Below are 25,547 nucleotides of genomic sequence, written 5' to 3'. Positions count from 1 at the left end.
CATAATTTCTTCCCTCCCATGGAGAGCAGCTTTCCAGCAACATCCCCCTTTACTCTCCAAAAACAAACAGGCTGGCATCGGTGAAAAAATGGTCTAGGAAGGAAGTGGTGAGGCACATAGCAGAACAGGCAAAAAAAAAACCATTACCCAACAAAGTGATTTTCTGCAATAAGGTCAGGTGTCTTGGGCGCTCTTGTCTTATAGTAATGCATAGCAACATGTCTGCCTTGCCCTCATTCTTCATCCATCTAAAAAGTCCAAATTCACATTTGGATGGGGGTGATAAAGCAATAGCAAATGAAGATGTAGCTATGTTTTTATTTATTTATTTTTTTCCTTGGTCTGCCTGCCAGATTTGGTCCTCCCAGAGCAAACTGCAGTTCAAACCATTCACTCTTCTGCAACTGCTGCCTTTCCCATGGGGTCCCACCCCAACCTCACCAAGCAGCAAGGTCCATCTGAGCATCTGCTGCAGTCTTCCTTTGCTATCCTCTTTTATATGCTATCCTTTGCTTAAATGTTTTGTTCAAGCAAACATCCCTACACAGAGGCATGGTAGCAAATGCCTCTCCACTTGGCTTAGAAGCATCATCCCTGCCAGGAAAGGATTAGGCTCTCCATAATTTTTATTTGTTTCATCTGATTTAAGCATCTCTGTGTTTGGCCTCCTGGAGAACGCAGTTGCTTCTGCAGAAACACTCCCTGGGCTGTTTCAGAGGGACCCGCTGGTCCCCGTCTGCCCCATGCCAGCTGCACCACTGCATGGAGGGAGAAGGTAAACAGAGAGCGAGGCGTTCACGCCATGCGTAACAAACGGCTCTTGGTACCGAGTGAGGAAAATTATCTCACCGAAACAGATAAAGGGAAAGGGTAGGTTTGTACGGTGTGGACCAGACCTCTCCTGACTCCCGTCCATGACGTAGGCTGTGCCTCCAGCTAAAAGTCCCTTTTGCTCTGGCTGTGAGCCCCAGACCCGGCTTGTGGAGGCTTGTGCACGCCAAGGACCTGCCTAGCGAACACTCGGTGCCATGTCTGTGACAATATGCCAGTCCATGGGCTTCGTGGTGTCCACTTTAGGAATAGGAGGCATCATCGCATCAACATGCATGGACCAGTGGAGCACCCAAGACTTGTACAATAACCCGGTGACGGCGGTGTTCAACTACCAAGGTCTCTGGCGTACATGTGTCCGGGAGAGCTCTGGCTTCACCGAATGCCGCGGCTACTTCACCATCCTGGGGCTGCCAGGTAGGGTTTGCTGGCTGTGAGGGCAGAAAGGTGGGAGGGCAGAGCCACGGGCATGTGCCAGAAGCTGTGCATGAGCAGTGGTGACGGGTGATTTTCGGTGAAGAGCAAAGAACCCAAATTTATCCGAAAGGTAACTCGGGTGCTCACCCTGTTTGGACGACAGGTCCCTTGGAGGTATCTCAACCCGAATTCCCTCCCATGGCCAAGCTGAGGTTCAGCAAAACTCATTATAGCTGATTACGCATCAAGTGCCTGAGGTGTTGTCCAGGCAATAACACCTGGGGCAGTGGCTGCTCTGTGGAGGGAATCGTCCCCCATGCTGTGGCTGGCTTGGGTATACGCTCCGTCCCCAGCTGCATGGCTAGTGCGTGGCTTCCCACCAGAAGCCGTTAATACTCTTGGCATTGGAGAAGATCCTCTTCTAAGAGGATATGTCACAGTTCAGCTCACTGTATTTCCGTACGGGCTAACAACACCAGGCTGGATTTCTCCCTAATTCTGCTTTGGTTCCAGTTTTTTGTTTGCTTTTTTTTTTTTTTTTTTTTTGTTTTGTTTTTTTTCCTCCATTGGTATCATTCCTGTCCTGGTTATGCCTGGAGTACCTAGGGGTACAAACAATTAGGTTACAACAGGATTATCTGGATTTCCTTCTTGCTTTAATACTGTGAGAAAAAAGGCACTTAAACTATTATGTCCATCTAGCCTCTATGCTTTGACACAGCAAGAATGGAGGGAAGAAGCCAATTATATCAGCAAATCATTGCAGAACTTCCGCAAAATGGCATTTCCAAAACACACAGAAACAAGCATTGTGCAGAAAAATTACTTCTTTCACAAGTAGTCTATCTCTGCACAAATCAAACCAGTGTAACCCAATGCAGCTGTGGCCTCAGACACCAGCAGGAGGAGCGTTTCGTCCCTTGAGCTGTGTTTCCATGTCACTCATCTCTGGATCCTCGTTCCCAACTGTTGTCTGGCGTTAGCTGTGCCACAGCATCCCCATGCAGGTGCCAGGGATGCCTGTGAACAGCTGCCTTTTGCTGGAGCTGTGGCTTTGAATGCCCTTGCTTGTTCACATAGAGTCTGGGGTGCTGGCATGCATTTTCCTAGAAGGACATGGGCCTGATCCTGCCTGGGCATCCAGTTGTGCAGCCCCTGGCAAAAGCTGTGTGTTGCAGAGGGTACAAATGAGTGTAGGGTGACACCCAAAGAGGGATGTCTGTGCAGGGCTTCTATTCACACACAGCTGTCACAGTCAGCGAAGTCAAGCAGTCTCACCACGGGAAAATGTGTGCAGCAAGGAGCAGGACAGGTTGGTCAAACTTGACTCCAGCAGGCCAATTGCTTATAGGTAAAGAGATTAAAGTTGCCATATGAGGAAGAAATCGAGGTGTAAAATGCAAATCCTTCTCCCCCCACACATAGTCTCATCACATACTGCAGAACTTCCTCAGTTCTTCAGCTCTGAAAGCTTAAAGTTACAGAAAATCTTACTCTACAGAAGAGGCAATTAAACTTTTTAAGTGTTCAGCTCTAGGAGCTACTGTAATCTTTGAAGAAAACAGAATACTTGGGTTTTGGGGTTTTTTTTTGTTCTTTCAGAATACCTCCATTGCTAACCTCAGCGTTACAGTGAAAAGCTAGAGTGTTCCTTGCAATTCCCAGGCCTCCAGACTGGTGTCTGTAGGGTGGGTATTAATGTCCTAAAATGGAAATACACAGCAATGTTGAGGGGATGGATTTCCTTCATTTAGCAGATGGGCTGCGGGAGACAGGTCTGTCCCTCCTCGGCTACATCCAGCAGGCTCTGCGGCTCCCTCCTTGTTGCGGACAGAAATAAGCGTCCTATCCTAAATGTCAGGGTTTCTAATGACCCAGCCATCTTAGCGTGGAATTACCATGTGTGTTTGCTGGGCTTATCTTGGTCACCTACAAAAAGGGATTAAAATAAAAAGCCCAAAGGATAAAGCACAACTTATAAAAATAAAGGTGAGTGAATGCCCTGAAGCTGCTGTCCTCATCCTCAGTGGTGTTGGAGCGTCGGTGCCTTCCCCGCCGGTGTGTCCACATCTGAAATAATGATGTGCATTTGCCCCAGTCAGATGATTTCTGTGACCGGTGCTATCAGCACTGCCCTACAAACTGAGGTGGATTCTTTTCCTTTCTTTTTAATGGACAGTGCTTGTTCTTCTGAAGTCACTGCCTTGCTTTCCCCCCGCTGCTTTTCCCTCCTGTTATATATTGTCTGACACCTCCAGTCTCTGGAGAAGCTGGTGCAAAAACAAGCGACCCACTGCTGTGCTTTATAGATTGGCTCCATCTCCTGAATTTGTCTGCTCCTACGGGCATTTCTTCCCACCTGCCACCAGCAAAGGGCAACTGTATCCCAACCAGAGGAGGAGGGAAAAACAATGCCAAAAGTCAAATTATTAATTTGCTAAGATATTATTTAGGGGAATCATCCCAGTGTTTATTTTAACCGTGCTGCACCTTGATCTCCGATCTCCATTAAACCCTCCTTGCTAACCACACCATAGTTAATGGTTTGTCAGCATTTCCATTATAAACCCCTATTTATTATTCTGACAATGGCAATTTATATCGGGAACAATAGTGCCGGAGTGAATAAAAATAATAAGACTCTAGCAAAGCAGCGAGGTGACCTGAGTACATCAATGAAGTTTTGGTTTCAGAGGCTTTTTTTTCTCAATCCCTTGCTCCCACAGCAAAGATTAAACTTGTCTTGCCTATCATCTATCTTCAATTTAGTTGGGAATTTTAATTTCAAATAGATTGAGGAAAAATCAAGATAATAGATGAAAATGAGAAATAACACAGGTAGTTTATGGCTCTCACCCTTGCTGTTTGGCTATAAACAGTCGGTCTCTGGTGAAATATGTCACTTCAGAACTAAGACTGTTTGTTCTGATTTTGCTTTCCTTTATTATTTTTAGCTGCTGGCTTTGGCGTGTCGGCAGACCTTACTGTGATGGTCTGGAGGACACGATCTGAATTTGAACACACAAGTAATAGACACAGAGCAACAGCAGAGCTCTGGCAAGGCTGGTAGTTTCACCTAGCACGGAAGTCACGCGGCACTTGCTGTTAAAAAGAGTGTTTTTCTGTTGCTTACAAGTTTGCTAAATTACAATAACATGGGCAGTAATTTTCCTGTTGTCTGTCTTGGTCTCTTATTTCCAGACCTCTTCAGTAGACGGTTCAGCCATTTTTGAAAGGACATTTTGTTCTCAAGTTAAAACCCCTTTTGAGCCTTTCAGAAAGGCTGAGCCATCTTTCTGCTGTGGAACAAAAGGCCGGTGACTTGAAAAATAAGAATATTTTCGCTTTTCCAATAGCAAACTTTGAAAGTTTGAGAGCATCCTGTTAAACTTCTCCAACTAGTAAAAGAGTAAGTAGTGCTAGAGCGGTCAGAGTAAAAATTAGCCATGGGAATGGAACCATGACCATCTAGACTTCTGCATAAAACAACTGCTTTCAGTTTTGCTGGTGCAGGGTAGCAGAGATGGGTAGAGGTTCCCTGAGGAAAATTCATGTCTGGGAAGTCTTAATGTTGGCATCGCTGGATTTTTTTTCTCCTATATTGATGTTCTGAGAAGGTTTTCTTTCATTTCATGCAGCCAACACACGTTTTGTGGCACAACCCTAGCAAAACCCCTGCTTTGGGGATTTTGGAGATAGAGTGGTCCCCTGACCGAAGAAACAGCATCTCTGCTCCCTGGAACTGCTTTATGCCCAAAGTTTGTAGGGAAGGGGACTCCTAATTGCTGTCTTATGATCCTCTACCGGTGATGGCCATGGCAAAGCCTCTTCCAGGCTCTGCTTGCTACATAAAATCCTTTAACCTGGTCAATCCAGCTCCAAATTTTGAAATGTCTGCAGACATCGGCTGTAACTTCCTTAAAGTCTTTTGAGACTGTTTCATGCACAGGAGGGTTTAGGTGTCCCACGTGGGCTGGAGAGATGATATAACCTACCAAGGGAGCGAGTGAGGTCGTGGTGCATTGCACTCGCAGCAGGAGCTGAAGGAGTTGTGAGGATGGGGAAAGAGCTGATGTGAGACCTTTAGAGATATCTCGGGAACCCTGCTCCCCAGTGACACTCAGGGTGGGGAGAGATGGCAGAGAGCCCTCTGAGGGACTTTGGAGAGCTAGGTGCGTGCATCAGATCCTTGCTACTGTCTCATGCCACCACAAAAGGACAAGAGACATGAAAAATAATCCTAAAAGCTCTGGGCTGAGGGCCAGTAGAAGAGCAAGGCAAGGGAAATGGCAAGAGGCTGTGGAGATATGGGGCTGGGCTAAAGCTCATAGGCATGTAGGGAAGGACGCAGCTTTATGCACCCCAGCTGTCCTGAGTGACTTCCAAAGCTCCTCTAGACTATCTGAAGACCAATGGAGTAGAGTGGGTCTGAGTGGGGACCAGGGCCTTCCATGACTCCTTTTCCCCACTGAGTTTCAGAAAGGCCAGTTAGCCCTTCTCATCCTGTGGCCTGGCGGGTCACACGCTCCTGGATGCTGTGGTCATCACAATGGAGGGACAGAAAGAGAAGGGTGAGTTTGCTTTGTTTCAGTCTGAACAAGCTGGAATTGACTGGCAGGGTGTGAGCTATATTTGCAAATTTTAAAGTAAACATGAGCTGTAGGTGATTTTTATGGGAGAGGCGGTGATAACATTCAGGAGTTGCAATGGGTCCAGTGAACTGTTTTGAGATAATATAGAGTCAACTCCAGGGTAGATAAAGCAAGTATGAGCTGAAATAAGGGTTGCAGAGGGGAGCGGTCACAAAGTACCCTTCCTTTTCCTAGTTTGGGTCAACCACTGTGGGTGTCCCAGTACTCAGAGTGGGAGTCAGCCCTTGTCTCTGCTTCTTGGTGAGAAAGCTTGGCCTTTGCAAGAGCTGTCTCCCCATCATGTCCTTGCCTTAGATATCGCTCAGCATTACCATGTGGCATGGCCAGCCCTCTGGCCCAAGCATTCAGTCACCTTGCTGGAGACTTAGCAACAGGCATGTGCTTTGAAAGAAGTTCCCCCATCCTTCAACCACTCCCGGCTGTAGACATCCCCCGGAGGTGGCTGGAAACGGGCATCAGGTTGTGGTAAAGATGCTTAGACATATGCTCTACAGGTATCCTATCACCCAACCGCTTTTCAGCTTGCACTCTGAGCCAACGGTTCAGATAAAACTCCCAGATTATCTTCTGTTACTGGGCTGGGCATCAGGAAAATGGAGTCATGAGTATTTTGCAAAGGGAAACATATGTTTCCCTGTCATGAGTGGCTTGGAAACAACCATTAGCAACAAGCTTAAAATAAGACCTTTTCAGAATGGCAGAGAAAATGTACTAGGGGAAGGGTTGGGATGAAAATAAGTTTGTGTTTTTTCTCTGGAACTGTGCTTCAGCCAAGCACTGTGGAAGGTATTTGTGGCATCTCTGAGTTCCCAGGGTTTACAAGTGTGATGGTAATCAGAACATGAGAAATGGCAAGCAGCTAATACTGGGATGGCTGGATAGCATCTTTGGCAACATGGTTAGGGATGAGCAAATAGAAACCTTTCAAAAAAAATGATAATTCTTCAAAGACAGCAGCATCCAGAGTGCTGAACATGGTTGAGGGTTTGTTTGCCTCTTAGCTAAGGACTGTAACACGGCCCTTGTTAATGAAGTTGCTTGCTTAGTTCCATTTTTGGAGGAAGCATGCATGAGGTTTCAGGAGGGAATGTGCAGCCCTATGCTGGCTGATCTTCTTCAGAGACATGATGCAATTTGGCCCTCAAAATCAAAGATAGATCATTTTACCTGGGCTTTGTTACATGCCTGGAGACTACTGACGATATTTTCTGATTGCTCCACCATTGCTCTGAGGTTTCAATGTCCTTGAGTTAGAGGGATGAGAAGTGACATCCTTCATGAGCAGGAGAAAACCATGTGCCCCAGGAAAGATCAGCAAGGCAACACTGCCTGGGTGGCAGTCCCTGGCTCAGGGCACAATTACCAGCAATTCAGGGGATGGCCCTCTTTCCAATAGGTCTTTTTGGGGGATCAATGGGCCTTAGGGGTGTGAAATGGTGGCGGGGGAGAGAAATTCCCTATTGGCTAGAAGAGCTGCTCCAGCTGCATGCAGCCGAAACCAGCAGAAAGGGTTAGAGGAAGGAGTGGTGGCTCTCCTCCCGACAAAGCAAACATGCAGGCGTGGTGCATGCAAGGGCCACCTCCGCTGGTATTCATGCAACCACCCAGATGTCTAATTTAGCAGAAACAACAATTATTTAAAAAGTGGTAGAGATATTTGAAAAAAAAAAAAATCTGGAAAAATATATGTTTGCCCTTTGTATTCCCCTCCCTTCTCTTTTTCCTCCCCAGTGGTGATTTTTACCTGTGACCAGTCCATGGGTCCATTTTTCTCTGCAGCCCTGTGAGCCGTTGCACACTAATGCTGCCAGGGACACCCTTGGGAATAGAGGTTATGTCCCAGAGGAACATCTGTTCCTGGGACATGGTTTGAAGTGGTCAGTGGCCTAGTCTGGAAAAAGAGCGATGTGCTTTCTTACCACCAGATGGCAAGAAAGCGGCAAGTCCTGGGGCATGAAGAAGGAGAGAAGTCCTGGTGAGTGGCTGGGGAGCGTCAGGGCTTGGGTGCAACCAGCTTTTCTGGATTGGGAAACAAGTCTGGCTGTGGGGCAGTGAAGAGTGGGGTGGACAGCGGGCCACATTACTTGTTTTAGCACTTACTGTCCTCCAAGCCCTTGTTGTCCTCCCAGCTTCTAGGTCCTCTCCAGTCCTGATTTTTCACGAAGCGTTATCCAAGATGAGGTATGTTAGTCAGCATGCCCTCTCCCTCACTGAGGATGAGCAGGGCTTATCATCTCTGATTTCTGAGGGTTCACTTCTATGCCTTTTTTTTTTTTCACACTGTTGTTTTTGCTGACAACTTCTGACCTTTAGGTATGTTGAAGCTGGCCCTTCCCCTGATACAAACTTGCCAAGTCAGTGGAAATGACTAAATTTGAATAAAATTACTGTAAGGAAAGACATCTCATGTCTGACCCAGGGGGTCTTTGACGGCTGTGACTTGTGGCCATTAGACACTTAAGTTGTGCTCTGGCTGCTACAGCAGAGTCCAGTGCAAAAGTATTTCCATCTGCTGTCCACCAGATCACTGCACAGCCACAAAAGTAAAAGAGTTGTCATGGGCAGCCCTTCTCCAGAAGGCAGAAGCAATAGACAATGTTTAATAACCCCACTGTAACTCATCCATCCACAGAAATCACCCTCTCCTCTCTTCCTGGTGGCTTTCATGCAGCTTCACCACTAGGCTACGGTATTGGCGGTGCCTGTGGCACAGAGCGGTATCAGGACTGGATAAAGTGGGAATTTGTTTCTGGGTCAGGGCTGAAGTAAACCAGTTGGAGCAGGATATTAGATGGGAATGGATGAGCGTGAAGGCTGGAAGGTGCTTGTAGCTCACAGCGCTCCATTGGCAGAGTGGCACAGCGAATTTAGATTGCTTCCTTGAGCCCAGCACTTCTCCACTGTGCAGAGAGATAATTAATTTCCTAATTTTTATATCCCCCACCCCTTTTTCCAGGACCATCCCCTCAGCCAACATATATATAGACAAGCAGCTGTAAAAAGGCACTTTCCAGATGGTCCCTGCACCCTCCTTCTCCCCACATGGGTTTCAGCGAGACCACATGACAGGTGACGGAGATGTGGCTGGGAGAACAGGGTTGCAGGAGGTCTGCTGGGTCATTCTGGGGCTATTGGTTCAGTGCTCTGGGTTGTGCCATGGTCAGCATCCAAGGCAACCTTCGTGATGCTTGAAGTGGCCATGTCCCTGTTTGTTCCCTGAGTTGAGCTGTGGCCCAGCATCCTCCTGCAGAGCTCGCTGCTGGCATCCCTATCTATCACCGTGCTTCTTGTGTGGATACTTGCATGGATGGATGGGTGTAGAGATGCCCCTATCTTGGTCTGGTGGTAGATCTACTCCCCCTTTGCATAAGCAGAGGGACAGGGAGGCGGTGACCTGGGCTTGATGCTGTGTTCACCTGGGAATGTGGTCCTTCCCTCTGCCCCTCTCAGCACGTCTGCACCATGCCAAGCATGCAGGAGAAGCCCAACGGATAGTGAAGCTTTTGGTGGGGAGACGGCGCATGTTCCAAGTGGGTTGCCCAACACTTGACAGAGCGTGGCTGCTTAGCTGGGGAAGGACAAGCACTTCTAAAGGACAAAGGCTCATATCTCTGGCCCTGCCAGCACAAACGTACCCAGCGAGAGTGAAACGGGACTATCTTGCAAAAACACTTTGAGCAAACACACTGCTCAATGGAAAGCATCTGATAAGAGCTGCTGCTTTTCTGGTGGCTCAGTCAAGAGGACTTCAGTGCTCCCATTAGGTCTGCGGCTTCATCAGGGCTGTCTCACCTCCTCTCTCTGGGGGAGACACCATGTCCACAACCGTCTGCCAGGTGACGGGGTTCATCGTTTCGTCGCTGGGTGTTGCGGGGTGCATCGTGTCCACTGCCATGGATATGTGGAGCACGCAGGACTTGTATGACAACCCGGTCACAGCCGTCTTCCAATATCAGGGACTGTGGAGGAGCTGCGTGCAGCAGAGCTCTGGCTTTACAGAGTGCCGGCCATATTTCACCATTCTTGGGCTGCCAGGTAGGGGCAAAAGATGCACCAGGTTTAACCCAGGAGCTCTCCTGTAGCTCCGCACAGTTTTCATCCAAAGCAGGAGCAGATATCTTAAAGCACTTTATGAGGAATAAAATTTCCAGGCTACTCAGCCTACGAGCATAAAAATGTGTGTGTAATTCTTATCGAAAGAATACCTTTACTCAGTGGAGGTTACAACTTGGAGCATGTGTAGGTGATCTCTGGATGAGCATCACGGATTCAGCCCCATGGCTGGCATAAATCAGCACAGCTCCACTGATGTGAGGAGAGTGAGTATGTTTAAACCTGCAGATATTCTGTCCCTTTAAACTGAAACACAAGGAAAACAGCTGCATGTAATTTTTGTGTTGTTATCAGAATAACGGTTTCTACAGAAAACAACTGAAATATTATTTTTTCCGAAGAGAAAATTGGAATTGAAGAAATCTGCCTGCGAGCAGCGTGTGTAGAAAGGGTGAGAAGGGGAAGAGTGCGCTTAGTCACTTCACGTTACCTGGGGAGTTTTAGTGGTTGTAGGAGTAGATTGCAGAGGGGTATTACTTTCTTATTTGCTTGCTTACTTTACAAAAAGAGCAGGTTTTCTCACCCCACCGCTTGCGTGGATATTCCAGTGCTCCCGAGCTAGCTGGACCCATGGGAGTGGAGCAGCCAGCCTGGCTCACCGTGCCTCCCTGTGACCTGTCGTGCCTGTGCCCTGCCAGCTAGTAATAAATACGGCCCTGAGAGTGTTTCTTCACTCTTGGTGCACGATTGCAAATAGGTACAAGCACCACTGTACATAGGCCTTTTGCATCTATTGATCAGTGTGGAAGAGAGCATGATGGGGGCCCTCTGCCCTGCTTCCTCGGGGATGCCAACCTTGCTTCCCCGCAAGGCAAGAGGGAGAGCTTTGCTGAAGCAAAAGCTCTTTGTGTGTTGCCTGCGGTGTTTGCTTTTTGAGAAAAGCCTGTGACCATCCTGAGGGTTGCAATGGAATAAATGTGTTTCTGGGTACCCAGCTTCAGGATTGCTGTGCGACTTGTTTTTCACTTGGAAGAGCAAAACTGACATTTGAAGTCACTTCTGCTACAGGCCCACTTGTTTTCAAGAAAAAAAATTTAACTATATATCCACATGTTGATCAATACGTACACATATCCTTACAGTGCTGACAGTAGGTGACTGTGTTTTAAAAGAGCAATGAGAACCATGATTTAGGTGCCAATTTTTCATAATCAAGATTCTACTTTTCATATTATTTTTAGGCAATACAGCAATACGGAAAAGTGCAGTCATGGGCATTTTCTGTTGTGTCTTAGAGATATTCTGTCAGTTTTATTCTCTTCTTGTGTCCATTTAGTTGATGAGTACCTTAAAACATGAAGAAGGAATGAATTTGGGTACCTTAAAAACCTCATGTTTTCCCTAAACTTTCTGTATTCCACTAATTGTAACTAGCCATAAAGTTAGATTTCCACTTCTGTATTTTGTATTAGTGACAGAAATGTGGGTGATGTTGGTTTACATGACGAAGTTGTTTTATTCCATTTACCTCTCACTACTGACAGTAACGGAAGGGGATAAGAAAACTCTCCATTTTAACGTAGGTCTGAAAAACATCATGATGCAAACTGGTTTCAGATCACTGACATTTATTTTGATGAATGTGCTTGCATTGTTACTCTTTTCTGTGCACACCATCCCTTCGTATGGAAATCAGGTGTGCAAAACGAGCAAACTTGTGTGCAGGTATGAAACAAGTTTATCCTACCTCATGCAAAATGTGTATGCAAAACGGCAGGTAGTTTCTGTGTTTGACTTTAACTATAGGGCTGTTTGCTACCTAGTGATCCTGATACAATTTTTTTTTCCTTAGTCTCCTATTTTGTTTGTCTAAGCCCTTCCACTCCTTTCTTCTAGGGGAGGTTATTCACCTTTGGAAAGCAGCTCTATTCAGAGGACTTTCAATGGATGCCAAAATTCACTTGAAACTGCAGTGCTCTCTTTCCAAACAGCTCTCAGTTTCAGTCCCATGAGCCAAGTGAAGGGGCCTTCAGGCTGCAGCAGTCCTGGGAGTCATTTTTTCTCCTTTCTGTCCCTTTGTGGAGATGGTGCAAGTCAACTTCAAGGAGAGAGGAATTGCTGCCGATGGCTATTTCGCATTTTTTCTGTTGTGCCCTGCTGTGTTCCTCTCTCCCCCCTTTCCAACAGCTGCAGATCGCTCCTTTTCAATGGAGATTCACCACACTTGGACTTCAGCGCTCCAGCAGAAGAGCAACATCCCAGGAGCTGCTTGGCTTGGCCTTTCCATTGTGCCCTTCCATGGGCACCCCAGCCATTGGGAACATCTCTTCTGGGAGTCCACAATATCCCTGTGAGCTCTTAGCTTAGTGTCACTTCTTCTTGAGGGCTTGAGACCGCCACAATGATGGCACCTAGGAACCATAAGGTCTGTAGGAAGCATCCCAGGAGTGAAGGACTGTCTTGGAGACCTTCCAACACAACCTGTAGTGTCTTATGCTGCCCTGGAGTACTAGCTTCTCCTGTCTGCCCTGAAACAAAAGCAGTTGCAAAGAAACTTAAGTGACTGTAAAGATTAATGAGTACAGTGATTTTCTTCTCTTTTCAGCTTTTTGCTTTGCATCAGGTGCTGGGAACAACCTTTGAGGGCTGATAAAGCGTATCTGCCAGCTTCTTGTTCTCTGATGAATAATAACTAATGAGCTCACACCTGGGGTCTGATGAATGGGAGATTGAAAATCCCAGGCTCGTTAGCACTTGTTATCAGCTGATAAGGGCAAATTGAGTCATAAGAGCAGCAGCCCCAGTGGGATTGCCAGATGGGAGAAGGTGGTGCATTCCCAACCTGTGGGATGGCACACCACTAGCTTCCTTGTGTGTCACAGTGCCAGCATGGTTCTGCTTGGTTTGTGGTACCCTACAAGTAAGGAGACCCACATGGGTATCCCAGCACCCACCCTTGCTCTCCTGGGAGGGTTTCTAAATCCTTCTCCCAGCCTGTGCATGGCCAGCAGGGTCTGCTCCCTGCTCTCCTGCACCAGTGCCTCCTGCTCCAGTCAGGCCATACGGGACCCTTGGGCACCATGGCCATTCTGGCCAACCCAGCAAAAGGGGTGACAGGCAGGCTAAGTGAAGTCCCTGGGGCTGTAGGATATGTTGCTTGCCCCTCTCAGTTGGTCACAAGCCCATGTCATCTTCCCTGAAGACGGACAGTCACGTGCAGGAAGCATCAAAGCCAAACTCAGGGCCGCAAGAGCTCATGGGAGGTCAAGAGGAGGCTGCAAAGCATCCCAGCCAAATCACAGCAGCCCTTGAAAGACTTTTGACCACCCCGTCCCAGTGCTCTGCCAGTGCTGTCACCTTTCTGTCTCTGCCATGGGTGCGCGTACAGGCGGGGAGGAGAAGTGTCTGGTTCCAGCACTGAATTGCAGGCAAGATGGGATACTAGCCACCTTATTAGAAAATCTCCTTGGTATTCAAACACGTGGCCTTTTCCCTTCATGTCTCCATTTTAAAAGGCGCAGCTTTCCCTTTGCTTTTCCCTCTACTTCTCTACTTCAGCCAAGAGGGTTCTGGAAAGTTCTTGCTACCTTCATCTGATTGACAGCGGTGCTCAGCTCCCACGGGCACAACCCACTAGCATCATAGCCTGCCTCCAATCAAGCCTTCCCACTTTGATGGCAGGTTGTTAAATAAATTCAGGGCTAGAGTATTTGTGTATTGTACTAATGAACGTTGACAGATGTATATAGGACTGACATTACAAATAACCATGGAAAGTATATGCTGGGAGAGGTCATTGCCAAAGCTTTGCTGCTCTCCTTTGGTGTGTGCACAATGTTTGTCAAGGTGATTTTCCTCTCCTGCCATGCCATATGTGTTACTGTAAAGCAGGAACATACAGAATTCCACTTTGAGTCACATAGTAGTTGGAAATACCACAGATAACTGGGTGGAGCTGTCTGTTTTCATTGCTGCTTGGGGGGAAAAAAAAAGGCGTCCTCAATCACTTTGTTTATGAAACAAATAATACTTATTCCAGCTGTGCACCGACTCCTCTCCATGGTTTCAGATGATTCCCAACCGGTGCCGATGAACATTCACAAAAAATTGTGTCTGAACTGCCAAACTCTTTAGGAATTTGAGACAAACAGCTGCATTTCCAGCAGTGTCTGAGATAACACCAAGAGTAGACCTGGTGTCCGCTTCACAAGGTTTTCTTTGATGTTTTTATTTTTAGACAGAAACAATCTTTAAAAACATCCCAGGCTCTGGTGAATCTCTTTTCAGTTGCTCAGCGTGCCTCTTGTCGATTTGTTTTGCAGCTATGTTCCAGGCTGTGAGAGCCCTCATGATCGTAGGTATCGTCCTGGGCATTCTTGGCCTCCTTGTGTGCATTTTTGCTCTGAAATGCATCCGTATCGGCAACATGGAGGATTCTGCAAAAGCCACCATGACTCTGACCTCCGGCATCATGTTCATCATTGCTGGTAAGTGGGTGGTGTGATGTCTTTCATGTGCAAGGCATTGCAATTGCCTGGAAATAAGGCCTGGGCGAGCTTTCATGCACTCCTGGTCATAGGCAGCAGGTGCTCTGGAGCAACCCAAAGCGTTGATGCTTGAATGAATTTATCGGCATTTGTCTTCCAGCCTGGCTTCCTGGGGTCAAGTGGTTTCTACCTCTGCTTAGTAATAGAAAACTAGAAGTTTGTATGAGACAGAACACAGAAGGCTGAAAACACAGCCCACAGATAACAAAAAAATTATATGTCTTAAATTGTTATATGTATATTGCTGTTCTATTCTTTATTTATGTGTTATAGTTTCATGAAGAGTCTCAGGCTTTATGCATAAGAAATTATGAGGACTCTCAGGGTTGTAGTAGCCTAGCTTGTAATTTTTTAATACCTTGCGTTATGACGGAGACTGCAGGAATGCTGAGTGTTGCCTAGCTCCTTCAAAATTGCAAATGCTTAAGAACCTCACTTACAGGTTTTCTCACAATTTATTGCAGATGAGTAATCAAATCAAATCTGTATCCTAATGAAGGGAAGGAGAATGTCCCTGTTTAAAAATCCTCACAGCTGAACAGCATGTAGTTTTGCTGGGATGTGAGACATACTCAGCAACTTAAAAACGTACAATAAGCACAAGCTCCACAGAGGAAACCACCTTGTGCAACAAAGCTTTAATTTTGCACTTAAAATCTACCATTTTATCATCTCAGTAAGTGGGATGAGAATTTGGCCAATGAGGATATTAGAAAAGCCCACCCATGCATTCCTGAAGACAGGGTGGCTAAAACAATGATTTGAAAGACTCTTGGGGTGGGACATCGCTTGGTCAGGTTCACCCATCTCACAACAAGGTCCTTAGTTAGCCAAGGAGTTGGGTGCCCACATGCCATTGTGGATCTGGCCCTCAGCCACACCTCTGTGAGCTAGGGGTTGTGCTTCTTCCCAAAATAAGGACTGCTTTCAGGACAGAAGTGTTAAGGACTGTGGCACTCAAGTACCAGGATAGTGAAGGCTATATGGGGACTTAAGGCAGAAGCACTATCGATTGCTCTGTCCTTCCCTAGTGCTGTGAGTTTCAGGAAAGACCCTGAGGTCTTGGTGGGTGTAGTGAGGATAAATAGGGCTTGGGATGCCCAGGAAAGCTGGAATCCATATTTTTTGACAGCAAACGCTGGAAAGCAATAGAGAAATAGCAAGTGATAATGCCATTGCTGCCAGGCTTGTCATCACTGGGCATCACAGTGATCGCCTGTGCAGATGAATGTGAGAAGCTCCTGCTTCTTGAGTCTGGGCTTCCAGGCTGCCTGCAGATTCAGGGAGGCATCACCACCTGGTGATGAACAGGTTGTGAATCAAATGTATCTTCCCTTCCATGTGACAGAGAGGGTGTTTTCCCATTAAAAAACAAACAAATTCTGATACTGAATCTTTTGTCCACGTTTTTCATTGTAAAAAAAATCTTTAAAACTGAACTACTGGATATTTTTAGCAGCCGAAATGACCTGTTTGTTTAACTCAGTGTGAGAAAACACATCAGTAGAAAGATTCCTGCTGGTATGACTTGGGATTTTGCAGTGAAGTTACATTCTTGTTGCTGGATTGTAAATGTGTAGAAATCCCGGCAGAAATGTGACCATGATGTGGGTGCCCATTGCTGCTGAAGGTACCACATCAGGACAAAAAGCGTGTCTCACTCACCTTTCCAGACCTGTAAGGTGCTTCCCCAAGGCCAAAGGGTATTGCTTGTACTTTGTGGTCTGCCCTTCTATTTGATCTCAGGTCTGTGTGCTATCACTGGAGTGTCTGTGTTTGCCAACATGCTGGTCACAAACTTCTGGATGTCCACAACCAACATGTACCAGGGAATGCAGAACGTCCAGAACAGGTAGGTGGCCATCTGGCTCGGGGTGCTCCAGAGTGCAGATCTCCCTCAGGGCCACGGTGTGCTGCAGCTGAAGGAAAGACTAACTCTGGGTGCATATTAGTCTGGTCCCAGGACTTGGAAAATTTCTTGAGTCTCTTTCTTATCTACACCAGAGAGAATTTGTCCAAGCAAAATGTCTGGAATCTCTCTGTTCATGCACCTCAGGAAGGAGGTAGAGAGTCCATTGAGGATGAGTCTGCAGGTGGGACGATGCTCAAAGGAACTTCTGCAGTGCCAGACAGAGAATGACAATGTCCAGTGCATTTCAGAAGCAGCAGACTGGACCACTGGCACAGCATTAACCAGCCATGTCTTTGTGTTTCGTAGGTACACCTTTGGCTCAGCCCTCTTCGTTGGCTGGGTAGCAGGTGGCCTGGCCCTTGTGGGAGGCATCTTGATGTGCCTTGCTTGTAAAGGGCTGATTCCAGAAGAATCCCGGTAAGCCTGTCTGTGGCGGACATGGGAAGGTGTTGCATGAAGCCTTGGGCATTGGGATAGCATACAGCCAGCACACCACAGGATATGTCTATGTGTAATAGCCCTGTTGCAGGAGTTCTTCTGATGATACATCTGCTCACCTTGTACCATGGGTCAAAAGTGACCATTTCCCTTCCCTGACTACATGACTTGCAAACAAATAGAGAGGACAGGAGAGATGAGCCTTAAAATCTAAAATTTGCAATATGCTGCCTAAGTCAGGCCCCTTAATTACAGCTTTGATTGCAGATTGCATAGCAAATCACCAGTAGGTGTAGATTGTGTCAGATGAGCTATGGTTTGCATCAGGTAAGGCTTTGTACGCCTATGTAGCTGGCTGTTGGAGGCAGGTCCTTCACTCAACCAAGGATTTGCTCATGGGAGAGCAAGCATAAGTTTATTAAAAACCACGAGAGAGACTTGCAGCCTGTCCACGGATGATCAGCTCTGAGGGCATCAAGTGGCTCCAAGGGATGACACAGTACGAAGTTGCCTAAAATCCAAGAGGAAGCTGGAACACGGTGTGCAAGGTTGGGTGGTCACAGTGGCTGATGTCATCCTTCGTGTCTCTTTCAGTTACAAAGCGGTGTCCTACAACGCATCGGGGCGAAATATCTCCTACAGAACAGGACCATATAAGGTTGGTTCGGGGTATGAACCTGAAATGAAGACTAGGAAGGGTACAGGATATGAAGAAGCTGCTCGAAGCGAGGATGGAAGACGCTCGTACCCTTCAAAATATGATTATGTCTAGTAGACTTCTGGGCTTCAGGCGCGTTATCTTTTACAAAATATTTTTCACTTCAGAAGTGAAAACTATATGCAAACCAAGCAGCCTGTAAATAGGATTGTGTTTTCTATCATGTTTCCCCTGCTCTGAGGTTGTCTCCTAGCTTGTTATGAACACCGATTTTATTTGACTGCCTGCTAGTATGCCTACCATGAGGAGGTCTATAACAAAAGTAATGCCTTTTTATGCTCTCAGAGTAGAACAGTTTGCTCATATTTTACACATAAACTCTGATATCCAGGACCAGGATTGTGCCTTGTGACCTTTTCTAATTCTTCTAATAGGTTAACATTCCCATTTAATAATAGCCCAGATGTAAAAGCAATGCTACCCCATTGCCATTTTCCCTTTGAGTGGGCTTTCATGCAATTAGGCAATGTCATCCCCTACTTTCTTAGAGTTTGGAGAGGTAAACAGCATTCCGTGACCTCGGTGCCCTTTTTTCATCAGAAAAAACAGTAATACTGTATCTTTGCTCTGGTTTTGCCACACAATTTTCTTGGAGCAGGTTGAAAAGCAAAAATTATAATCTATTAGTCTCCCATATTATTTTGCTGTGTATTTTAAGTAAATTCAGTTGTGTCCCTTTGGCTGTGACCAATGCATACGGACCCCATAGTCAAGGCATTTTCCTCCCTGGTGGCTGTTTCTACTTAGACATGCCTTTGCTTTGCTGGTTGTACTGTGATGCTGATCTGCTGTGATATTTAATCTGATTTATGTTACTTAGACATTTGCTATATCCCGCGATACCAAAGTGTATTTAGTTCTTCTGATCTCTCCAGGGAATATCTATAATCTATTGTTATTCCTGTGCTAGATATTTGCTGTGTTAGGTGAAAACCTCTGTGTGCAGCTGGTGTTCCTGCAGATGTCATCTTTAATGAAGCTAGATGAATTTCTCATTTAGAATTAATTAGAGCTACATTTGGAGCAGAAATCCCAGGAAGCACTAGATGTGTAACTCCATACTGACATCAGGACTTTCTTGTGTTAATTCTTCCCCCAGTGAGGTGAAGATTAACTCCTTAGTGGGGCATTGAGTCTTCTAGCCAATCCACCGGAGAGGAAGTTTATTCAAAGGTGTCACAGGAAGAGAAACAAGAGCTTACGTGGGAGGGGAAAGCCACGTGCCATTAACAGGTCCTCTCACCTGGCTCCAGAGCACATCTTAGTGAAGCTCTGGAAAGTGCCTATGAGCAGAGCAAAGAGTACTGAGAGAGAAGTTAAAGAGAGACAGAAAATGGGTCTGAAACCTCTAAAGCAGCCATTTAGATAAATATCTTCAATAGGTTTTAGCTCCACTTGTAATGATTCTAGGTTCTCTGCAGGAGTTCACCAGAAAACTTGTTTTGTTGAAACATTGATATTCCCTTGAGTGGTTTCATGTTCTGGAGGGATCAGAGGTAGCACTGAACTTTTCCCCAGAGCTGGACCTTTGGTAGGTCAAGCTACCAGTCTAGCTGGCGTCTCCGATGGCTTGTACGAATAGCAGGAGCAGGCTGTCTCGCTGAACATCAGCGCTCCCAGTGAGTACAAAACATACTCACCAGCTATCCATAACAATCAGCCATCCATAACCGCCAGCTCTCCACCACCACATGGAGGTACATCTCCAGCACAGGCCCAGGAGCTGGGGAAAGGCTGAACCTTGAGTAGGTCAATGAGAGGAGGAGGGAATGTCTGGCAGGGTGAGGCGCCAGGGGCTGATGGTTGGAAGAGATGACCACCATGCAGAGGGGTGGGAAGAGCTTACATCCAACAGAAGCTCTTGGTCCCATCTCGGGCTGCACGTTGGCCCTTGCTGCCACCTGGGATAGATCGTTGCCTTGGCTGGATGTCAGTGTTGACCCTGCCCCTTTTCATACCAGCGAAGAACTTGTTTTAAGGATCTGTTTTTAAAGAAAGAACAATTCAGTTTTGAAGAGGTAAATCCTGTCCTATTTTAAAAATACCAATATTCTTTACAATGTCTTTTTCCCCATCTTTCAGTATAGACTTAGCATTTCTGCCTCTTTTTTGCATGCTGGTTTTATTTTTTTGTTTGTCTTGTTGGTTATTTTTTTTTACTCAAATATTAAAAAAGAAAAAGTCTTTAAGACCAAAATCACTGCTTCACTTGTTCTCTCCTTGTCATGAATGGCAGCTACCAACTCAGCTAAACTCACGCCAGCTTCAGGTTCTGCAGCTTACTGGGAGCAGTATGGACATGTGTGGTTGAGGGGGAATAAAAAAAAAGATGAGGTGTTTTTTTTTTCCTTTAGAAGATATGATTAATTATTATGCTGAGACAAAATATCAGAAAATCAGATTAATAAGCATTAGGGAACCCCTCAGTCATTGGTGCAGTGAAATCAGAAGTCCTGGCTGGGACCCTGGTCTTGCTGAGGAGTACAGCTCAGCAAGTGAGTGGGTCTTTCAGGGTTTGAGGCCACTTTGGTCAGGCTAGCATCTGACTTTCAAGGTAGCAATTAAACACTCATAAATACTTCATTGTTCTTAGGAGGGCAGAAAAATTGCTGGTATGCTCTCACTCCTGCCAGCCCCCACTGGAAAGGGGATGAAAAGAACGGGAATGTTTAATTTAGATAGGAAATGCATAAGTGGTGGCTAGGTAAAGGTACACAGGGTACTGGAAAATACAGAAAAACGTCCAGAAAAAATTGAAATACAGGTTTCCGACTGCATTAGAACAAAACAAGGCACACACATAAAATCACAAGGAAGCACCTGTGAAAGTTACATTTTATTTTTATGCAACACAAATGTTATGACAAACTCACCGAGCTGGCTGTCTCTCGGTTTCGCTTTGATGTGTGCAAGCGTGTAGATGACAAGATTGCAGGTAGGAGCGTTATGGAAAGTAGCAGAGAGCTGAGACAGAGCTGTATCCAGGATTTCCTGCCCTCAGTAGATTTCTAATCTTCCAACATCAGTTTTCATTTACTTACCTTGGCCGAAAACTTGTAGTATGAAAAATTTTAACGCAGTGAATTTAACTGAAAAAAATCAAATTCCGAAGCAGAGAATCATTTATTTATGAGCCTGTTTGCTGTGTAACAACACCTGATAATACTGCTGGTCCCCTCTTTTGCTGGCCATAACGGACCTTATCTCGTGGCAGGCACCACCATGAGTGGCGAGCATCGTGCATCAGGGGAATGACAGCATGTGGAGAACCAGCGCACGTAGCCACAGGCCCACGATTCCTGCTGCAGAAAGCATTTGGTGTTTTCCTGTCCTGGGACACCAAAATGTATATCCCCTTTTGAGCTGAATTGCTCTGTCTCCTGAAAGCCCTGCAGCTGAAACCACCTGCTTAGGGAGAGCTCTTGGTCTTTGGTGAGAACGAGTTCCTATTTCCAGGATTTCCTCTGCAGCCCTGCAGGCTAAAAAAGATGAGGATGTCCTAATTATTTCTTGGACTTTAAGAAAAAAAGTGAGATCCAAAAGCCCCTCCAGGACAACCCAACCTTGACTTGGTGGCAACTTATTGTGTCCCAGTGCCCATATGCAAAGGAGACAAAACCCCGTCCCACGTCCACAGCCCACGGTGCTACGTGCCAGCTGCACGGGGAGGTGGGACATCGGGTCCTTATGCCACCTGGGGAGCACCCTGGGGCCATCCACTCAAAACACAGCCTCTGCACCCCGAGCTGTGCCTGGGTCCCCAGCACTGCAGGGACGCACTTTTCCCTAAAGAGTGTGAATTTAGGCTCTGAACCCAGCACTATGTGCAAAACCGAGCTGCTCAAAGGAGCAAGACGCTGCTCTCAGGCAGTCCTCCAGCACGTAGAAACTTCTGGAGGGTACAGTGCCGTACCAAGGCACGCAGAGCAAAGCCCTCACCATCCTGCCTGGCTGCAGTTTGGGAGGAGCAGTTAAATATGTGCTGGGCTGAACTGGGCTTGCTGGTCTGAACAACTGCGCAGCAACAAGGAGTTTTGTGCCTCTAGAATTCTTCGGCTGAGTAAAGCCTGGAAATAATTGGAGCCCAGATACTGCAGATCTCCCGGCCCCATGAGTAGATCCAGCTTTTCCTCCTGCAGTTGACACCAGTGAGGGCTGGAAGACCCCTTGCCAATTATTTTGTCTTTATTGACAATAAATTGCACAGCAAAGGATGCATTTGGTAACACTTGCAGAGCCAAGGGAGATGAGTCAGGGAAATTGTGACCGGCAATGTGTGTATGCCTGTATGCGTGCACTCAGGAAAGGTTTTCGTTTCCATAAATTTGATCGTCCTCTGAAAAATGCATATCCCATTTCAGAAGAGCTAATTAAATATAGGCTTGTCTAATAAAGCAAAGGCTGAAAAGACTGTGTATTATCTACCAGCAGAGCTTGATATAGGTTCTTTCTGAGCTTCTGCAACATTACTAAGTATATGAGAGCACGGCAGATTTACATGGACTTTGACCAAGGGACGCAAAGACCCATATCTGAAGCTACAAATTGGACTATGAGATAAGAACTCTCCTGAAATCTATATGCAATTAAAAGCCCAATCTTCCTTCCTATAGTGACAAGGTTATTGCTTTTATATAGCTGAACAGAGATGAATGAGTCTACGGATTAATAGCATTAAGATTTATGACACTGTGCTTGCCCCAAATATTATGGGAGAATAGCTCTCAGGATGAGATATTCCAGCTGAATAAATTTGATAGTATTTTTCTTTTCCTTTATTATTTTCAGCTTGGTATTATTTGGGAGAGTTGTGTTGCATTCTGAGATTGTTAGTGCTGTGGTTTGATTATCTACTAATTGTCCCACACATAGTCATGCTTTATAAAAGTATTACCAACAAATGGAGTCTCACGAAGACAAATGTCATTCATTGAGAAAAACAAAATACCAAATATAGTATTTTGAAGAGCATGAGGCTCCAACAGCATTGAACTCCTGGCAAAGGGCCTGAACAACAATTCCAGTGTAGCTGTGCTGCTTTGCCCCCACAGGGTCATGTCTATGCCCCATGGATGTCCTACCTGGTATGGCCCTCTTACAGTACCTGCAATCTTGAAGCTGCTTGTGTAGGCATCAGCTGGGACAGCATTTCTCAAACCAACCTCAGGCTTCTCTTCGACCCTTCAATTTGCCATGGTGCTGCAAAGTCCCTTTTTTCAGAGGGAAACCCTGATTCTCATGGTTTCTCCTTTAAACCAGCTAGTTCTTTGTGTTTCTGGCTCTGAACATGTTTGTTTCTGGCTCTGAACATGTTTTACCATTCTGAGAGACTCCAGCGAGGACAAAGTAGACACACTTCTGGTAGGAGAAACAAGGTTTCAGCAGTTGGTGAAGATCATGGAAAACCCTCCATGCTGTGCCAAACTGAAGGCAAGGTTGAAAAATTAGAGGGACGAAAATAAAAACCTGCGGGAATTTAAGGGGAGGAGTTTGGGTATGGGAGGGGTGGGGTTACATGTCCAGGTGGAGGCCTTAGGTCAAGGCACATGACTGATGATCGGGCTGCTTGCACTGGAGGAGAGGTAAAACCGTATCAAGAAGCATGGGTACTGGACAGAACCCGCTCCTCCAAATCATGCTGTGATGCTAGGGTTGCATCTTCCGTCGTTTAACGAAGCTGCTGGGTTTTTTAGCTTTTCAGGAAAAGCCTCTGGGTGTTAAGTAGCATGGACAAGCACGCTTGCTCCAGCCCATGGACGGAGCCTGCTGCAGCACCCTCTCCATCACCCGCTAGCAAGCAGCAGGCTGGTGGTGCACAGCCACGGCATGCAGGGGGGCAGGATTCCACCCGAAGAGCGGGTGTGAAGGTTTGGGAGGGAGGGGACATGCTCTCAGGCCATGAGAGGTGCTGGCAGTGTGAAGGTAGGATGCCTGTGGTTTGCATGGGCCATCTCTGCCTGCGGCAGCCGCCCCACTTTCTTTCACTGATAACGAAGTCGCCTTGTCTAGTGGCGTTGCAGCATTGCATCTTTACAGGGCAAGGGAAATAAATGAATTTTGGAGTCTGCTCTTGTTCCTTTGTTGTTCTCCTGTGGAAAAAGCCGAATTTGTTTCCTTAATGCAGTCACAAAGAAATCTTTGTGCGAAGGAAATATCAGGACACCTGTCTGCCTATTTAACCTCAGCTGCGAGCAGGAGTCCCTGCTTGCACTTCTGACTTTCTTTTCCACTATGGGCTTTCTGCTGGCTTTGTTTTGCTTTGCTTTGTTTTGCGTTCTCCTGGTAGTAATCCACCTGCTCAGGGACCAACTCTGCTGCTCTACGCTGGTTTGGCATCCTGCAGCAGAGCACGAGCACGTGGCAGTGCCACTGAGCACAGGACTTGTGCCAGGTACCTGGCTATGTGGCCCGATTTGGTGTCAGCAAGAAAAGGACAGTACTCTAAAAAAGGGTAGATAAGCAGTTGCTTTATGTGGGGAAAGAGTCCATAAAACAACAGGAAAAAAAAAATGAGTAAGCCTTTTCTGCACAAGACACACTGATGGAGACGATATCATTGGAGTCCCTTCCCTTCCCAACAGAACCCATGACCTGGGATAACCCAAGGTGAATCTTCACAGCTCTTCTATGCCCACCACACACACTCAGCTTGCAGCACGCAGAGAACAACTTCCCATGGACCTTGTTGGCTCAAAATGTCCTGTTTGAAATAAAAACGCTTTGTCTGCGTCTCTATTCATTCGAGTATGACTGTCACCTTTCTCGTAGCACACGGCTGCCAGGTATTTTTGGAGTTTCCCAGACTTGGAGGGAAATTTTTCCCCTACCTTTCTAGCACCATCAGGACTCAGTGTTGAGTGCATGAAGCTCACTGCAATGGCTCGAAAGCACCTCAGGCATGAAAACTGCTGGTTAAAATTAATGGAAGAGTGATTCTTGCACTTGGTGGCAGATGAACTTGTGCAGGAGCAGTGAAAGCAACCAGACCTAGGGCTGGCCAGATTTGGTCAGCAGCCGGCGGGATGAGCGTGACTTGGATTGTAGCGCTGGGCAGGGCGCCTGCCTTTGCACCAAGCTTGCCACGTAGTCAAGGTGAAACAGCTTCTGCTTTCTGCCCTTTTCCTACCTGTTTACTCTTCTGGGCAGAAATCGGTTTCCCCATCGGCTTTGGACAGTGCCAGCACCAGAGCCCAGCCCAGGGCTGCTCTATGGCAGGCAGGGAAGGCAGAGGTGTGTGAGCCGGGACGGGTTTCCTATCATCACCCCTCTCACAGGAGCAAACGCTCACTGCTACCTGCAATTTTTAACAGGCAAAAAGATAATTTCTTTTTCCCAGTTACCAGTACCCTAAAGGGGATGAAAACATCCCTCTTTAATTTATTAAAAGCAGTGTTCGCTACGATCGCACTCACCAAAAAGAACAAGAGCTGTTAAACTAAACATGAAGTAACATACGCGGCAGCAGCACTGTAAGCAATTAATAAGACAAACCAGGTATCATTCTCAATTAAACTTGAAAGATTAAGATGGAAAAACTCTTTTTCAAGGTATGCAGCTACAAATCTATGCCATATGGGTGCGTATAAGCCCACCGAATGTGGGTGAATATGCACCTACTGGAAGACATGTAGATTTGCAAAATATGAAGGTTGTTTTCTACATGTTTGTGGACAGTTATCTGGAAGACACTTTTGGTGCCCAGTGAAATGAAATTAATTCACCCTGTTCTGCTCAGCTCTGGTTGGGCTTTCTGCTCCCTAGCATGGAAATCTACGTGGAAATGTTAGAAATGAGGAATAGCAGAAGTTTGAACTGGCAGTGGAGTGAGTTGGAAAAGAGAGGAGAAATGGAGAAGTGCCAGTTTTTACTGTTGCATTTTCCAAAATTTCATATTTTTAAACGATAAAGATCATAAATACTTTGCTACAAATGTACAAAATACAGAGAGAATTAGGAAAAAGAACTTAATTTACATGGAT

At 46.3% G+C, this 25,547-nt stretch overlaps 1 protein-coding gene across 2 annotated transcripts; it reads left to right on the top strand.

Moving 5' to 3' along the window:
- Positions 1–1,028: 1,028 nt before the first annotated feature.
- Positions 1,029–17,622, top strand: CLDN18 (claudin 18). Of its 2 annotated transcripts, none has more exons than XM_009940769.2 (5): positions 1,029–1,248; positions 14,276–14,440; positions 16,247–16,352; positions 16,719–16,829; positions 17,445–17,622. In XM_009940769.2, the coding sequence occupies exons 1-5, from the start codon at positions 1,029–1,031 to the stop codon at positions 17,620–17,622; spliced, it is 780 nt and encodes a 259-aa protein (XP_009939071.1). The 2 variants fall into 2 exon arrangements, with proteins under 2 accessions (XP_009939071.1, XP_009939070.1); XM_009940768.1 differs by lacking the exon at positions 1,029–1,248 and adding an exon at positions 9,716–9,935.
- Positions 17,623–25,547: the final 7,925 nt, after the last annotated feature.

The sequence above is a fragment of the Opisthocomus hoazin genome, chromosome 4 (genome assembly GCF_030867145.1).
Source record: "Opisthocomus hoazin isolate bOpiHoa1 chromosome 4, bOpiHoa1.hap1, whole genome shotgun sequence".
NCBI classification, from domain to species: Eukaryota; Metazoa; Chordata; class Aves; order Opisthocomiformes; family Opisthocomidae; genus Opisthocomus; species Opisthocomus hoazin.
Note: the sequence above shows the minus strand (reverse complement) of the source record. Positions and strands in the feature narration are given on the sequence as shown.

Bases quoted from the DNA above. Each gene is read 5' to 3' on its own strand.
- CLDN18 (XM_009940769.2), top strand. From the start codon at position 1,029: ATGTCTGTGACAATATGCCAGTCCATGGGCTTCGTGGTGTCCACTTTA. The intron at 1,249-14,275 runs GTAGGGTTTGCT...TTTGTTTTGCAG, and splicing joins CACCATCCTGGGGCTGCCAG to CTATGTTCCAGGCTGTGAGA. The intron at 16,353-16,718 runs GTAGGTGGCCAT...TGTGTTTCGTAG, and splicing joins ATGCAGAACGTCCAGAACAG to GTACACCTTTGGCTCAGCCC.